Here is a 17,149-nt window from a genome sequence, read left to right as displayed (position 1 = left end):
CTTCTTTACTTTTCTCCCAGAAGCTGACAGGGCAAGTACTGCCCCTAATTCCAGTGGCTTTGTCAATTGCACCCTTGTTGGGGTGATTTGGATCTTCCTCTGTTTTGTTGCAATAACCTTCACTAGGTGAGCGGTACTAGCTGCTGTTACTTTGATGCAGAGGCTGTAAATACAGAAGCAGTCACCTTAGGACCTGCTCTAGGAATTTTGTACAGGACCAGTGACAGAGATTTATTTATCACATCTTCAGATGAAGTTGCAATCTGCTCTCCTTGCCTGGGTATTACAATTGGGAGCCACAATTAAGGACCTGCAAATTATTTCACCTGCAAATCTCCCCAGCAGGAAGTGTCGAGGAATTTGACTTTCCCATTGTTGCAGTGTGGGGTGCAAGGTGAAAAGTGCCACTATTAGGAAGGGATCATGTCCCCTTTCCTGCTGCTGTTCCTTCAGGACAGCCACACCCCCAAAACTCGCACTGCTCGGGGTATCGTAACTGAGCTAGCATGGGCGAGGGGTTCTAATAGGGAACTGGGGGTCAGAGCTCCTGGGTTCTGTCCCCAGATCTGTCAGTGACTCAATATCTGTGACTATGAGCCAGTCACACTAATTGCTCTGTGCCTCAGTACACCCCTCTGTAAAACTGGGGTGATTATATTTGTTGGGGTGCTGTAAAGAACTCTGGGATCTGTCTACGATAGGCATCAGGGAAATGCAGGGATGTATTTATTTATTTTGAGGTCCTTGCTTGTGAAGTCCTGCTGTCGCACTTGCCTTGGAGGCATGCACCCCAGGTGGTGTTTTTAGTTATTGTTCAGTTTCTGATCACTTACATGAGGTTAATTCACACCTAGCACCATTTTCCACTTGTACTTGCTGCACACGCAGCAGCCCTCGTGCACACACAGCAGCCCTCGTGCACACACGTACACAGACTCTTGTACCCACAGCAACCCTCATGCACAGAAATACACACACGTGCACACACAGCAACCCTCCTGCACACACACACACACACTCGTGCACACACACACACACTCGTGGGCACACAGCAACCCTTGTGCACACAGACACACGTTCCCCAACCTCACTAACTTTCTTTCCCCCGCTCCCCAACCCAGCTCTCTGGAGGGGCGTTTGAAAGCTGACAGCTGCTTGCCAGCGAGCATCACGTCCAGCAGGTTCCCAGGGAGTTGCGAGCCGCTGGTCCCCATGAAGCTTTGCATGTGGTAGGGGGGCTGAGCCTGCTCTGTGCCTGGCTGGCTGGCGGGTTTCTCTTGGTTGGAGTCTGGGTGTGTTTTGCATTGCTGTCCCAGAGCTGCGGTGGTGCTGCTCTCCAATATCCGATCTCTCCTCTCCACTGAGCCATCTGATCTCACTACCCGTGTTTGCTTTCCCTGCGAGGGGACACGGGACCGCGCCTAATAACTGCAAGCCGGCTGTGTGCGGTTCAGCAAGCAGCCACCCTATTGTCAGCGCCGATCGCTCATTCCTTTCAGAGATGCAGAGATTTTAAGGCCAGAGGGGAACTTGAGATCATCTAGTCCGACCTCCTGTATAGCACAGGCTCTTAAATTTCCCCCACTTAGCCCTGGGCTGAGGCCAAGAGCTTGTGTTCGACTAACGCAGCTTCCAGAAAAGCCTCCGGTCCTGATCTGAAGTCAGCAAGAGATGGAGAATCCACCACTTGCCTTGGGAGTTTGTTCCAATGGTTAATCACCCACCCTGGTAAAAAATTGCTCCTAATTTCCAGTTTGAGTTTGTCGGGCTTCAGCTTCCAGCCATTGGTGGTTCTGCCTTTTTCTGCTAGATTAAAGATCCCTTTAGTAGGTGTGTTTTCTCCTTGCGAAGGTCCTTAGACACCATAAACAAGCCACCTCTCATCTTCTTTATGAGAAGCTAAACAGATTGCTCTGTACGTCTCTCGCTGCAGGCCTTGAATCATTTTCGTGGCTTTCTTTTGCCCCCTCTCCAATTTTTCAACATCCCTTTGAAAATGTGGAACCCAGTGTCGGGCGCGGTGTCCAGTGTCGGTCTCCCCAGTGCCGTATCCAGCGCTGAAATTGCCCCCTCCTCCTCACTGCTCCCCTGTCTGTACAGCCAGTATTTACCCATCAGGGCCTGTGGCTACTGTCATGGCTGCTGGGGCTGAGGGCTGGGAAGAGGGACCGGGCTAGCTGAGGGCCTCTCCAGGCACGAAAGACAAGGGTGACTCTCCTTAGAGTAACTCTACTAGACTGTCTGGGAGGGGAAAAGCTCTCTGCTCTCCAGCCTGGTTCCAGCCCCTTCCCCCACTCGTCTAGCCCCGCCCCCATTCCCTCCCCACCCCCTGCTCCCACCTGCTGCCCCATTACCCCAGACTTCGTGCCCCCCGCTCATCGGGAAGCAGATCTCTTGTTCCCCTCCCTGCTTTGGTCTGGCAGGGCTGCAGTCAGCGTGCTTAAGCCCTGGGGAGAGCCGTGGCCCATGCCCCTCTGTAGGGGTCCCACCCAGCTCTCCTCCCTGCACCCTGAGCTGTGGAGAAGCAGGGGTAGAGACGGGGATGGAGGGGAAGATCTCCATCAGGAGGAATTGTGGACAGCCTCCGCCGAGGGCAGTGGGGTGGTGGGGGCAGGGGTGCCACTGGGGGGAGTCGGGGGATTTTCAGCTGCTGTCCCATGTTTCCATAACCCCGTTTGTCTCTCTGCAGCCCCAGCCCAGTCTCGAGGAGAGCTGCGGCTCTGGCCGCGCCCAGCCAGCCACCCAGTCTCCCAGCAGACAGAGCTTCGTGCAGAACCACTTCCAAGCACAGTACAGGTAAGGAGGGGACCCGTCTGCCCCGGACAAATCTTCCTGTCCCATCCCTGCATTGCATCGGCCTCACCCCTGGTGTCAGGCTGAGCTGGGAGTGGGGCGGGGGGAGGTGGGAGGCGAGGGGCTGGGACCCAGACACTCTCTGCTGCACAGAAAAGGGATGTGGCACCTGTCCTGGCGGGACCCAGGCCATGTCGGCTGCCTGTCAGCTGCGTGGCACCTCCAGCCACATCGTGCTGGGCATCAAAGATAAGTACCTGGGGGATGGGGGTGAAGCTCCTTGGGAGCCGAATGGAAATAGTTTGTGGCTTTACCTCTCTAGGAATAAAACCTGCAGCTGTAGGGAGAGGCCAGCCTGGCTGCCCTGTGGAGTGACTCTCCTGCTCTCTCTGCTGGTGCAAAGCGGGAGTAACCGCGGAGAGATACACAACGGGAAGGGAGTGCAACCCGTGCCCCACTACCAGCTCTGCCTGCCTTGTGCTTCCTTGTCCTGCGGTACCCATGCAGCAGGCTTTCCCAGGCAGCAGCCGGGACATACACAGACACACGCACGCACACGCTGTCCCGTCTGACCGTGAGGACCCTCCCCGCCCCCATTTTTAAAGGCTAGTCAGAAAAATGGCTACAAAATGCCCCCGCCTGCCTCCCTCTTTGCGCCCCCCGTGGGGCTTCCCATCACCCCAGCTCACTTTAGTGAGCACAGAGCAGCTTTTCGCAGAGCCCAGCCCGCTGCAGGAGAGCAAGCTGCAGTCACACTCCAGCAGCTGAAACAGCAGCAGAGTCCCGGCTGCAGAGTCTCGCTTTGCAGTGCCGGTGTCAGAGGCGGAAGGTGCCAAGCTGGATTTCCAGGTCCTGGGGCTGATCAGTTAGGAGACCCTTTCTGGCTGGTGAACGGAGATAATGGAGAGAGAATCCTCAAGGGGCAGGGGGGTAGGGGGTGAAGAGAGTTCCCTGACAGTAGGGGCACTTTAAACCCTGCCCCGTGTTTCCCATCTCTGCTGGGAGCACACCAGGAATATTGAGCTGGGAGAGCCCATGGGGAGGCCGTGAGGCTAACACTTCCTGGTACTGCCAGTGACAACACCGGCCAGTACCTCCCTGGTACCTTCCATCCAGCCGTCCCAAAGTGCATTACAGATTGCACAAGCCATGGAGACAGGAGTTACTTCGCCTGGCAGTGAAATGCAGCCACCTCTGGGGTGGAGCATGGCAGCTGTTTAACAGCCCACGGCACGGCTTGGTGGCAGTTTCAGACAGATTCTGAAGACGATTATTGTACCCAACTGAAAGCTCAGGGGAATTTTTGGTACACAAAGTGTAACGACCCAGTCTGAAATCTGACCCTCCCACCACTCCTAATCGTATTTAACGTCCGCACGTGGGCAGGGCCTGGGCTTTATATCGCATTTGAAAGGCGGCAGCAGCCCAGCGTCCCTTAGCACCATGCTCGTGCCTGGGGTTCGGTGCCGAGTGAGAGGGTGGCGCGCTTTCGACTGAATCACCAGCGCCTGCCAGAACCTGAGCTCTAGGGCTGGGTCTGGCCATTTCCTCTGAAGCAGTGTTATTTAGCTAGACGGCTTCACCCAGAACTCTCACAATCTGGCGTGCGTTTTGCCCTCCCTCCTGCCTGGGCGACACCCCTGCTGTCCGTCAGATAGCCTGGGTGCGGTCTGTTTGTGGTGGACAAGGGGAAGCACAGTCTGGACAGTCAACGATTAGTAGAAGGAGGCAGCAAGTTTTCCTCCAGACATCCAGGAGTGTGACATGCCTGGAGCCGAGGTTCTGGTTGCTGGTCCAGGGCGTACGGATATAAACTGGCCAACACAAAAGTTTGGACTTGAAATTAGACGAAGGATTCTAACCATCAGAGGAGTGAAGTTCTGGAACAGTCTTCCAGGGGAAGCAGTGGAGGAAAAAGACATCTGGCTTCAAGACTAAGCTTGATAAGTTTATGGAAGGGATGGCGTGATGGGATAGCCTAATTTTGGCAATTCATTGATCTTTGACTATTAGCAGTAAATAGGCCCAATGGCCTGTGATGGGATGTTAGATGGGGTGGGATCTGAGTTACTAAAGAGAATTCTTTCCTGGGTGTCTGGCTGGTGAGTCGTGCCCACACACTCAGGGTTTAGTTGATCGCCATATTTGGGGTCGGGAAGGAATTTTCCTTCAGGGCAGACTGGCAGAGGCCCTGGGGGTTTTTCGCCTTCCTCTGCAGGTGGGGGACAGGTCACTTGCTGGAGGATTCTCTGCACCTTGAAGTCTTTAAACCATGATTTGGGGACTTCAACAGCTCAGACATAGGTTAGGGGTTTGTTACAGGAGTGGGTGGGTGAGATTCTGTGGCCTGCGTTGTGCAGGAGGTCAGACTAGATGATCATAATGGTCCCTTCTGACCTTAAAATCTATGAATCTATCTATGAAATCTGAAACTGTTACAGCTTCCAGTCCAAGACCTGTTCACAGAGCCAATCTTAATGCCCAGGTGTCTCAGCACATCCTGGCCAGGACAGGATGAGAAAGTCCTGGAGAACCTCAAGAACAGACCAAATGTTAACAGCTGCTGCAACAGCAGGAAGCACGGATTTCCACATTGAAATGGCGGTTGCAGTGTCTGTTGACTTTAGAGGATTTCTGCTACAAACTCAATCGACACAACTGTGACGAAGCGGGACTGATCTTAATGTTTCCTCTGAATATTGTGGGGTGCCTCAGTTTCCCCTATGCTGTTCTTAAGTATCTAGGGGGTGGGATAAGGGTGTATGATCGTTGCAGAGCCCTAGAGGCAGGTGTGTGCAGGGGTCTGGACACAGAGAATGGCCAACACCCTGTTTCCTGGCAACTGATGGCCTGGCCCTTCTCCCCTGCAAGGTGAGAGCTAAAGGGTTGGAGAACAAAGGAATAAGGTGACCTCCTGGCCCGGGAAAGTGAAAAAGTCCAGAGGAGGAGTGGCTGGAGAGAGTTTCAGTATGAGGCTGGCTGGGGACATGGAGTGAAGTGCAGATGTGGTTGTCTGGCTCACTGCCCCCCAGAATGGATCCAGCTGAGGGGTCCTGTTCTCTGTACCTACAAGCTCTGTTTTGGACCATGTTCCTGTTGTCTAATAAACCTTCTGTTTTACTGGCTGGCTGAGAGTCACGTCTGACTGCGAAGTTGGGGTGCAGGACCCTCTGGCTTCCTCAGGACTCCGCCTGGGCGGACTCGCTGTGGGAAGCACACGGAGGGGCAGAGGATGCTGAATGCTCTGAGGTCAGACCCAGGAAGGTGGAAGCTGTGTGAGCTGTGTGTCCTGAAGACAGGCTGCTCACAGAAAGGAGACTTCCCCAGAGTCCCGACTGGCTTCGTAGGGAGCAGTTCCAGAGCACCGCCCTGGGGACTCCGTGACAACAACATCCGCTATTTCCTATTCAAAGTGGAGCCGTACTGTGGCCTGGTGAGCACAGAGACTAGCCTGCAGTAAGTGCCGGTAGTGGTAAAAAATAAGAACGATCAGCTTGGAATCCTCTGCACTAAATACATTCCCCGAGGGACTTCGGAAGGTGCATGAGTCCACCTGCTATTGTGTCACTATGCAGCAAGGCTATCACAAAGGCATCCACTCCCCCCCAGACTGCTAGCACAGAATTATGCATGTCGGAGAGCTGGTGGCATTGAACCTATTCCCGGAGTGAGGCTTAATAAGCAGCAACTTCACTGAGATATTTATGTGCTTTCCACCATCACTGTGTGAATGTAAATTATCAGAAGGGCTGATCTGGAAATAAAATTAAAGACCCATTTAGGAATCAGATGGCAAAGATCTTCATAACAAGGAGTGATAGATGTGTCATAAGTGGAAATGTTGCACAGAAATAAAATTCTGGGGAGGTTTATTAGCTCTTTGGCCTGGACAGTGCTTGGATGGGAGCCCTTCAAGCAAAACCCAATTGCTGCCAGATGTAGCCTGGGTCATTCTCTAGGTGGCAGTCTCCTGTAAGACCACACTGGACAAATAACCCCGTACTTGAGGTCATGAAATATGCTGTGGCTTTTTTGTGGTAGGAGATGGGATGTTAACTTTGGGGCTATAGGCATAGTCCATCTGGCCACCTAAAATTCCTATTGTGTGTCAAATGGATATAGTTTTCTTCTTCACTTCCTTTTTTGAATGTGGGACAGCTGCCAGAGGTGGCTGCCCATCAGTGGTGAGTGCAGTGCTTTTGTTACGTCTGAAGGAAGCGAAAGGTTGTTGCATTGTTCTGAGAGAACAGATATGAACACAGTGATTCTGCTCCAGCCAAACGCCGTAGGAGAATAACAGCAAAAAGCTTTGGGGTTAGCACAGATAGATCGGGTAACACCTGCCCAGTAAGGATACAGTTGACGGGCATTAGCATACCTGGCTGCCGTATTAAGACGCTGGGAGTGCCAGCTGGGTGTCAGGTGATTAAGTGGTTGTGGTGGTAAAGTTATTCCTCTGCAATGTCACATCACAGTCTGCTCACAGGTGGATGATAGCCTGGGCTGTGGATGGGGGGAAGGGGAGAAAGAGAGAGAGAATACAGAAACAAACTGGTTTATAAAATGTCAGCGTTGCCAAAGCGTGTGCACAGAGTTTTGAACTCCTTTGTGAGTGCCAGAAGTCCCAGCGTGTATTGCCAGTACCCGGCACCATGCCAGGAAAATCCAGCACCCTCTGCAAAGGGATTAAAAGCAAAGGAACCATTCAGCCAGGATGAGTTCCCATGTATTATTGTGGGTATAACTCAGTGACTTTACTTAGTTAATTACCTACTGCGTGTTCTATCATCCACACCGAGTCCCATTAGCCTGTGAGCTCTGAGAGGCAGAGACTGGGTCGTCCTTGGTGGTTTTTACAGCACCAAGTATCTTGGCAGTGCTCAATAAATAATACACCATAGTTAATAAATAATCAGAGACAGTAGGTGCAAAGTATGATTGCTCTGTTATTCCGGGTGCTGGGGGAGTGGCATTTGCTGCTCAGTAGGAAGCACTTTTCCCCCAGAGACAGACCTGGCACAAAGTTGTTAACGAGGTCCCAGTGCAGCTGGAGATGGCATCTTTGAGATAAGGCATATGGCAGAGGTCCTGACCCCGCGTGCCCAGTAAAGATGCCCTGTCACTTTGACAAGGGTGGGATGGGAGCCTCATCGTCCTAGCCAAGTTCCAGACAGGCTGGGTAATTACATTCGCTTTTCCCCAAATTCCTGATCGCTTCCACTGGAAATAGGTTTTGGGCCAGATCCTCACAGGTGTTTAGGCGCCTAAATCCCGTTGAAATTGATGAGAGGTCAGTTCTAAATATCTTGGCGAATCTGGGCCTTCCCTTTCTTAGCTGTGGTGCAGGGTTTGCCATTGGCTGCTAAGCAGCGGCCTCGTTCCTCCCCAGAAATGATTAGCATCATGATTTGTATTTCCATAACATGTAGGAGCCCAGAACACAAAGGCGCCAAAGAGCTGAGAGTTTGGGCTGCATTTCAGTGGTGGGTGAAGAATTTCCTGCACAGCTAGTTAGTGGCAAATCTGGTAGACGCTCGACACTTGTCCGCACACTGCTGTAGCAGACGGGGTGACGTTAAAGCGAGGCAGCTGCCCCAGCACACCTTTGCCTCAGTGATCTTTGGACGACAGGCATCAGGGCCAGGGGCTGGTGAGTGGACATAGTATTTGTATCTGAATGGGTTGTCCAGACCCTAATGTTGTGTTCTGTGCTAAAGAAACAGCATTGCTGGCTGGTGATAGATTCTTGGAGATCTCTTTAAGCTCCAATTATTATCCCTGGTTGTTGTTATTGTGTAATGACCCGAACGCAGAAAACCGGTGTCATCCTCTTGGGGAGTTCGGAGCCCATAGGGTGATTTGGGGTCTGGCTGTAGCCTCCATACGTGGCTGAAGATCAAGTGGGGATCTGATGGCCAGTGGGGAGGGCACTGCCTCTGATTTCCAAGCACATGGGTGCTGCAGGGTGGGGCTGGCTTGGGGTTGAACTGGCAGATAGATGTCACCATTAACAAGACCGCGTGGCCAGCAGTTATGGCATGTTATTACCTGTGATCAGTGCGCTTCCTCTGTACTTTGACTAGGAAAGAGCAGGGTTGTCGTCTGAAGGGCTCGGAAAGGGCTTAGACAAGAACATGATTTTGAGAGCCCAGCATACAGGGCCTGTGGCAGTTGTAACGTGTTAGCTGATCTAGGTTTCCCCTTCGACTAGTCGTCGCCTGTTAGCTTGCCGTGTCTACACAGGGACTTTCCAATGAGTTAACAATCTCATTTTCACGAAAGACTGTTTTTCCTAGGCTAGGTCCATGCCACACAGGTTTCTTGGCAGGGGTGTAAAAAACCCATATGCCCCCAGCTGACATAGTTAGCAAAAACCCCAGTGTAGATGCAGCAATGCCAAGAGAAGAGGGCTTCTGTTGACACAGCTCAAATCATTCAGGACTGTTACTGGACCAGGAGAAAAACTGCTTCTCTTGGCAGAAGTTGCATCTACATTAGAGGGCTGGCAAAGCCCCCTAGTGGAGACCCGACGGCTGACAGCTAACCTGTTTATAAACCCCACTGTCTTTATCTATACTCTGTGCTAGGCTGTGTTTAAAAAGGTGTTAACTGGCATGTGCTAGAGTGGGCGTGCTGGCCCCTCCTTACCCCATCCGTGCCCCCCTCCATCCCCTAGGGCTGGGAGCAGGGCCATGGCTCTGGGACTGAGGACATGGACAAAGGTAAGGAGGCTGAGGCTGGGGCCACAGTTGCGGGTGGGCGCGGAGCCCTGGGCTTGGGGCCAGCAGCCAGAACCCCACGTGCAGGGCCAGGAGTTGATCCCTGGGGTCATGGCTGGCAGCTGGGACTCCGGGCACAGGGTCAGTAGCCAAGACTCCGTGTGTGGGGCTGGAAACAGAGCCCCGGGGGCGACGCTGGCAGCTGGGACCCCACGTGCAGGGCCAGGAGCAGAGCCCCGTGTAAAACCTGGAGGTGCTGCAGCAACCCCCATACCACGAGTTCCTGCACCTATGCATGTGCTTGCTAACATGTTTGCTAAACACCCTTCACTTTCCTAATCTAGGCGGGGCCTCAGAGAGCCACGCCCCGTGTCTCCAAGACATCACTTGAATCTGTAATAGAGTAAAAATGGCTTAATGGTTTTGAAGGAGCACTATCTGGGCTGTTGATATAATCTGCTGCTGCATTAAGTCCTGCTGAAGCAAAGAGCTGTTGAAACACAGCACATGCTGTGCTCAGACAAATGGAAGATTTTATCGGTTGCGTCATAAAATCATAGCACCCTATTCATCTCCCATGTAATTAAAGTGACTAGAGTTCCATGTGGGATGGATTTGGTGTATATGAGTTAGAGCTGGTAAGGGCCATCTGATTTCCCCTTCCCTATCAGCCAGGATCGCTCCCTGTGGTACCGGACAGATTTCCTAGTGCTTCATCAAGCCTGGTTTGAAACGGCTGGAGCTGTGGCTTTCACCGTGTGGATTCCACAGCGGAATCCACCTCACCCCCAGGAAGCGTGTCCAGATCCTCAGACTACATTTTCGTTGCACACTTCCCCCCACCCCCGCCCGGCACCTCCCAAAATAATTTCACTCCCTCTTGGGGGTTTTCTGCCTTCAGGTACTTGTAGTCCCAGCCAGTTTCTGTAGCAGGGTGTGTGCAGCCAGAACAGAGCTGAGCATATAGAGATGGCTGGGCGGGCCGCTGCCGTTCCATCACTTCAAGGAGCAGGAGAGAGAAGGTCTGGAGGTGCCAGCTACTGCCGGTATTGTGGGACTCTGAGCGGCAGAGACTGGGATGTGGGCAGTCATGCCTAGTGGTTGGAGCAGGAGTCAGTGGCCAGGAATAGGAGACCAGGGTCAGAGATAAAGTCAGAAGTGCAGGGTCAGAGCTGGGTTACCTGAAGTGAGGCAAGGTAGGGGCAAGGCTGGGAACAAGTAGGCACAGGAATTATCACAGCACCAGGCATATTTTGAGTGGCTGCTTGGCTTAGGAGCCAGTCTGCTGACTTGTCCATCCAATAGGCCATGTAGCCAGTCAGGGAGCCTTCTACAGGTTCGGGTGCTCAAAGACTGGCCCTGCAGCTGGCCCTGCTTCCAGACACCCAGAGAGAGCTGGGAACTGCAGACTGAGGTGGGATGTGGCTTACCTAGATTTAAAAGTAGATGCAGGGCATGTTCCAGGACACCTGAGTGCTGATCCCAAAGCCAGCTGAGGCTGTAACTCCAACAGCTGGAGCCCTGTCTCCCAGCCCCCTTCCACTACCCTTCACTCCCAAACGTGAGGAGACAGATGTACAATCAGACAGAGAAGCCGCCCTTTGCACAGAACTACCTCTGGCTTTTGTACAGAACAGTCAGAGGAGTGTAACTGACGCATGCGTGCTGGGAAATAGACATTAAATCAATAGGATCAAAGTGGGAGAGGGACTGACCAACAGAGTGACCAGCAGAGCTGCTTCAGAACTTATCAGTCATGTCACCAATTTTAGGCAAAAAATAGCTTTTTTATTAAACAACCCTTTTCTGCCTGAAAAAAAATATCATTTCTGTTGAAAGTTTTTGGTTTTCCATCAGAAACCAAAACGTTACCAGTTTTTGAAAACCACTGGCAGGAGGGGAAAAGGGGAAAAAGTGGAAAAATGAAACATTTCTATGGAAAATCCATTTGTTGATTGATTGATTTCAGTTTTTCGCTAAAAACACTTCCCATTCCTCAGTCAGCTCTAATAACAAGTGTCCGGCTGGAGCAGGCCATTGCAGAGCTGCGATGCCCATGTTCTCCCTGGCCATTGGAAGGGCCACGTGGTCAGCTAGCCCAGCCCCATGGAACTGGTCATCCTCTGAGACATGGCTGCCCACTTCTAGCCTCTCCTCTCTGTCCTTTGGCAGATCAGGTCAGGTTTACTCTTCAGACGTTGGCTGGTCTGAAGAGTAAACTGGCCCCATGTTGCTTAGGGGGTTGATTTTTAAATATTTTTACTCCAGGAAAAGCCCTGGTGTAGATGCAGGCCATGTCTACACTGGGATTGCTTTTTGGTATAGGAACCCTGGTATGCTATATTGGCAAAGCGCTCCTGGGGAGGATTTAACTTATACCAGCAAAGCTGCACTTCTACCGGCATAGCTTATTTCAGCCCACCCTCTTGCCCCCGAGTGAAACCAGTAAAAGCTTGGTTTTGCTGCTATAACTGCGTCTACACTGGGGACTTCTACTGGCACAGCTGTGTCAGTCAGGGGTCACATCTCTTCACACCCCTGGCTGACAGAGCTATTCTGGCAGAAGTCTGTAGTGTAGACATGGCCACAGGCAGAAAAGTGCTTTTGCCAGGATTAGCTGATTTCATTCTGAACTAGGATAAGCTGTCCCAGCAGGGCTCTGCCAGTGAACCTCTATCTGCTTTGTAGCTGTGCAGTTAGGCTGGCAAACCCTGTGTAGTGCAGAATAGCCCTTAGATGCTTATCTTCTGCGGCTGCTCAGTCCTTAGGTTGCTGTCCTGTTAATAATAACAAAGATACTTTAGTGCTATGCAAACATTGCCTGCTGTGATTGCTCCCTGCTGCCCCCTGCTCAGGTGGGTCTGTGCATCATCCCTATTTTACAGAGGGGGAATGTGAAGGAGAGAAAGGAGCAATGACTTACCCAAGGCCCCAGGGGCAGAGCTGAAGGTTCCTAGACTCTCATTCTCTAACCACTAGATCAAACTGCCTCACATAAGCATCTCCACTGTACCATGAAACTGTCTCCATGGCAACAGAGGATGGGTGACTAGAGCAGGGCAGAGGCTGCACTAGTGTATCTGTGAACATTTGCTCGACTTAAGCCTGGTAATTTATTTCATTCCTTATGTATCAGGGGCACTGAGTGAGTCGTCAGCAGTTGGGATTGAACTGGGGACCTTGGGATCTTAATGCATGAGCCTTTATGTTGCCTGAGCGAAAAGACCCTGTTCTGTTTAGCCACAGTTGTAGTAGGCTTCTCGACCTCTATGTGGCCCCGCCACCACTAGAGGGGGACAAAGCGCCACGTGGTGTAAAAGTGGCCACCCCTGTAAACATTCACAGGACTCTTTCCCAAGCATCTTCCTGGAAAACGACAGTCTTGTGAATACGAGTCAGCGCAGAGGTTCGTGCCACAAATGACTTAGTCAAATCTCTCTTCTGTTTATTGCAAATTTCAGTCATCCAGTCAGGGAGCAGAAACAATACCATGTGACCTAGGTGACCAGTCATGCATGCAGTGCCGATGGCGAATACTGAAAACAGCTGATAATTTCATCATTTGTAAGAAGCTATGACCAAAATGTTGCGAAGTGGCCGATCTTGGGCCCGTCAAGTGTGCATGGGATGTCTTCCACCTCCCAAGATGCTGAGCACCCCCAGCACCTGGCAAATCCCACAGGACAGGCCTAAGCTGGGCCCCTCCAAAAGATGGAAGGGCAAAATCAGGGGCCGCTTTTGCAAATTTGGACCCATGTCTGTCGGCAGATAGTTTTGCAAATGGGAAAAAGAGACTAAATGTATTGGAATGAATAATTCACTGCGCATAGTGTGCTCAGCTCTGACTGTGGCACCATGGAATGCGTGAGCTGTGGCAACCGATTGTGTGGAGAAGTCCCAAGAAACAATAATAGTGATCAAAATAAAATGGGGGTGAGTAGTTCAAAGACCTCTGAGCAGTAGTGCCTTGTGGTGGAAAGCCCTTCCGGGGGCACCAGCAGCATTTGGCAGATTCAGCCGGGGAAGCTGAAAAAAGGCTCAGATGCTGTGAAAGCACCATGGGAGCACATGGGACAGTCCTGGTTTTCGCCTCGGCTACACGTCCTGGTAGCTTTGTTTCCATCGGTGTATTTAGGGCCCTTCCAAATTCACGGTCCGTTTTGGTCAATTTCACGATCATAAGACTTTAAAAATAATAAATTTCATCATTTCAGATATTTAAATATGAAATGTTATGGCGTTATAACTGTAGGTGTCCTGACCCAAAACGGGTTGTGGGGGGGTCGCAAGGTTATTGTAGGGTGGTCACGGAATTGCCACCCTTACTTCTGCACTGCTGCTGGCCGCAGCACTGTCTTCAGAGCTGGGCGGCCAGAGAGCAGCGGCCACCCTTACTTCTGTCCTGCTGCCTTCCGAGCTGGGCCCTCAGCCAGCAGCCGCGCCTCTCTCCAGCCTCCCAACTCTGAAGGCAGCACAGAAGTAAGGGTGGAAATACCGCGACCCTCCTACAATAACCTTGCAACCCCCCGCAGTCCTCATTTGGGTTGGGAGCCCCAGTTTGAGAAACACTTGTCTCTCTCATGAAATCTGTATAGCATAGGGTAAACATACACAAAAGACCAGATTTCATGGTCCGTGACACATTTTTCACAGCCGTGAATTTGGTAGGGCCCTAGGTATATTTCTAGAGGAAGCAAATCAACTTCAGGTTCTCTCCATCCGCAGGGGGACGCTGTTGCTTTCAGGGGACTTGCACCAGGAATGTTTCTGGCCCCCTTTAGTTTGTGAAGTCTCTGGCTGTTGCCAGTTTCTTCCTCAGCTTACCCATTTGATAGCACAAGAAGTGGCGACTCCTGTTGATCAGGGAGAGGCAGCACAATTGCCCCCTGGGAAAGGCCGATGGCCTGATGGGAAATTGTCAAAGGCCTTTGGGTTCAAAATCGGACCCAGTTTTCCTCCCTCACTGGGCATATTGGGGAGAAGCACAAGCTTCCCTGCTGGATTCCATCCTGCCTTTCTCGTTCTCAGCAGCAGCCCCCTGGAGTTAAGTTGGACTCATAGGGTGAAATCCTGATCCTGTGGCAGTTTTGCCATTGACTTCAATAGGGCCAGGATTTGATCCATAGAGTTCTTGGACCTCCAGTTCCTGGAGAAGACCAAGGTGTGACTGAGGGCTAGTCTACAGTGAAAAGTTATGTTGGCCTAGCTATGGCTCTCGGGGTGTGAAAAATCCACCCCCTGAGAGACGTAGCAAAGATGATGTAACCCCTGGAGTAGACAGCACTGGGCAGATGGAGGAATTCTTCTGTGGACCTAGCTACCTCCTCTCGGGGAGGTGGATTAACAGGTACAGTACGGCAGCTGTGGCCCTGCAGCATTTTAAGTGTAGACGTAGCCTTAATAACATGGAGGTCTTCTGTGTCGGCAGTCATTGTCTAGCTCTCTCCTGAAGCATGTATGCCCAGATTCCTCAATACCTTTGTGGCTCTGGGCCATGGTGTCTGTCTGTTCCCTTGAGTTACTATCAGGGGATGACGGCGCTCCCTCCAGGAGTGCCCCTGCTGTTCTTGGCGACCTGCGGGCCATTGCAGAATGTACTAGCATCTCTGTTACTTGCTCCGATGAGCCGCGGGGAATCTCACTGATCCCCCTGGCCAGCTAAGCCCTGGTCTACACTGGGGGAGGGGGGCGGAAATCGATCCAAGTTACGCAACTTGAGTTACCTGAATAACGTAGTTGAAGTTGACGTACTTGGATCGACTTACCGTGGTGTCTTCACCACGGTGAGTTGACTGCTGCCGCTCCCCCATCGACTCCGCCTGCGCCTCTCGCAGAGCTGGAGTACAGGAGTAGACGGGAGAGCGCTTGGAGGTCAATTTATTGCTTCTAGACTAGACGCGATAAATCGATCCCCGCTGGATCAATCGCTGCCCGCTGATTCGGCGGGTAGTTTAGACATACCCTTAGACACCCGAATCCTGACCCATGTGCCACCCACAGGCTTTTGTCACCTTGGTGCAGTCGGGGAGGGACATGCCTGGAATGCCAATCCCTCTCCAATTAATTCCTCTCAGTTTAGTAAGAAAGGGTGCTGTAATTTGCATTAGCCTATTGACTTGGATCTGTGCATCAAACCCAGGCTATCTGCAGAAAGATCTATTAATTTGAAACACTGCTTCCCTTGGAGTTTGGGGGTCTGAAAGGTGATGGATAACTAAGGCTTGGACCGAAAAGGATTTTGATTGGCTTTTAATTTATTTTTTACCCCTCTTTTAAACAAGAAAGAGGAAAACGGCAAGAATGTAAAAAAAAGAAAAGAAAAGAAATCGTGAGGTAAGCTGGTGATTGGCATTAAATATTCATACTGGCTGGCGCTTTGATGGAGGGCTTCCTTCAAGATGCTGTAGCCACGAGAAAATGACTCTCTTTGTTAGGAATTTTGCCTCTTGTAACTTAAAGGGAACCAGACGTCTCTGCTGTAGCCTGATTGTTTTGGAACCAGTGGCAACACTCATTATTCCCTTGTTTTACTTCGTCAGCGGTGACCTGGCCAGGGAAAAGCAAAGTGCCTTGTGCCTTTTTTGCTTCTTTATGATGGAGAAAGAAGGCCTGAAAAGTTGGGTTTGATCATTTTTATTTTATTTTTTAAATTTCTTTCTTGTTTTACTTCAGAAATAATAGGAAAATGTATATAATATATATTTGCTGGAGGTCTCATTGGAAGACCAGCGAACTGAGGAGGGAGTTTTCACAGCCTTGAACTGCAGCAGCAGGCAGAGGTGAATTGAATCTTTACCAAAGAGATCTTTTCTCCCAACCATCTGTCAGCTGTTTGAGTTAAATAGCTGCTGACAAAAACAAATAACACATTTTAAACAGTCTTTGACTAACCATCCTTTCTCCTCTCTAGTAATAATAATAATAATGAATTGTATTGCAGTGGGCATAGGGAGCCCAATCTTAGACCAGGACCCTGTTGTGTGAGGCGCTGTTCAAACACAGAACAAAAAGTCAGTCTTTTCCTGACAATCTGAGGATAAGAAGAGAGACATCAGATAGATACAGACCAAGGAAACAATAAGGCAGTAGTGGTCAGCATGCCAGTCTGTGATATTAGCACACCCGCTGCCTAGCTCTTGTCAGATTTTCTGTTGGCCCACACAGGAAAGCGGAGTTTCGAGGAGGATAATGAGGTAGCTTTGGGCATGTTTCCAGAGAGGTCCCCCAACACGTGAGGGGCAGCCCGGAGAAAGCGCGTAGGGCCTTGTTTGGAGACGCATTGATTGGGCAGGGGAGATGGTGTCATGGGCCGATTGGAGGCAGGGGTTGACATCTTGATGGCGTAGGAGAGATGGCTAGGAGGAGTGGGTGAGGTGCGGAGGGCTCTGAGAGCTCTGGTTCACTTACATGGCTCGATCCAACACTGCTGAAGTCAATGGGAGTTTTGCCACTGATTTGGCTGGGCACACGATCCTGCTCATTGTCCTCACTGTGCTTTTGGTCTGTTCAGAGAGCCCCCAGGGGAAACAGGATAGACAAAATCTGAATTTTTAATATAAAATCCAGGCTTCAGCCACCCTCCGTCCTTTCTAAACCCTGACCCGCTGGAGGGCCGAGTGTGTGACAGCTCCTGCAGC

At 51.3% G+C, this 17,149-nt stretch overlaps 1 protein-coding gene across 1 annotated transcript in view; it reads left to right on the top strand.

Moving 5' to 3' along the window:
* The window catches only part of USP43 (ubiquitin specific peptidase 43), a 185,047-nt gene that overhangs the window by 58,480 nt on the left and 109,418 nt on the right, over positions 1-17,149 (top strand). The window contains exon 3 of the mRNA XM_037914655.2: positions 2,690-2,796. Within this exon, the coding sequence (XP_037770583.1) occupies positions 2,690-2,796 (107 nt within the window). The remainder of the gene's footprint in view (positions 1-2,689; positions 2,797-17,149) is intronic.

This window comes from Chelonia mydas, chromosome 14 (assembly GCF_015237465.2).
Source record: "Chelonia mydas isolate rCheMyd1 chromosome 14, rCheMyd1.pri.v2, whole genome shotgun sequence".
NCBI classification, from domain to species: domain Eukaryota; kingdom Metazoa; phylum Chordata; order Testudines; family Cheloniidae; genus Chelonia; species Chelonia mydas.
This window is presented reverse-complemented; position numbering and strand designations above follow the sequence as displayed.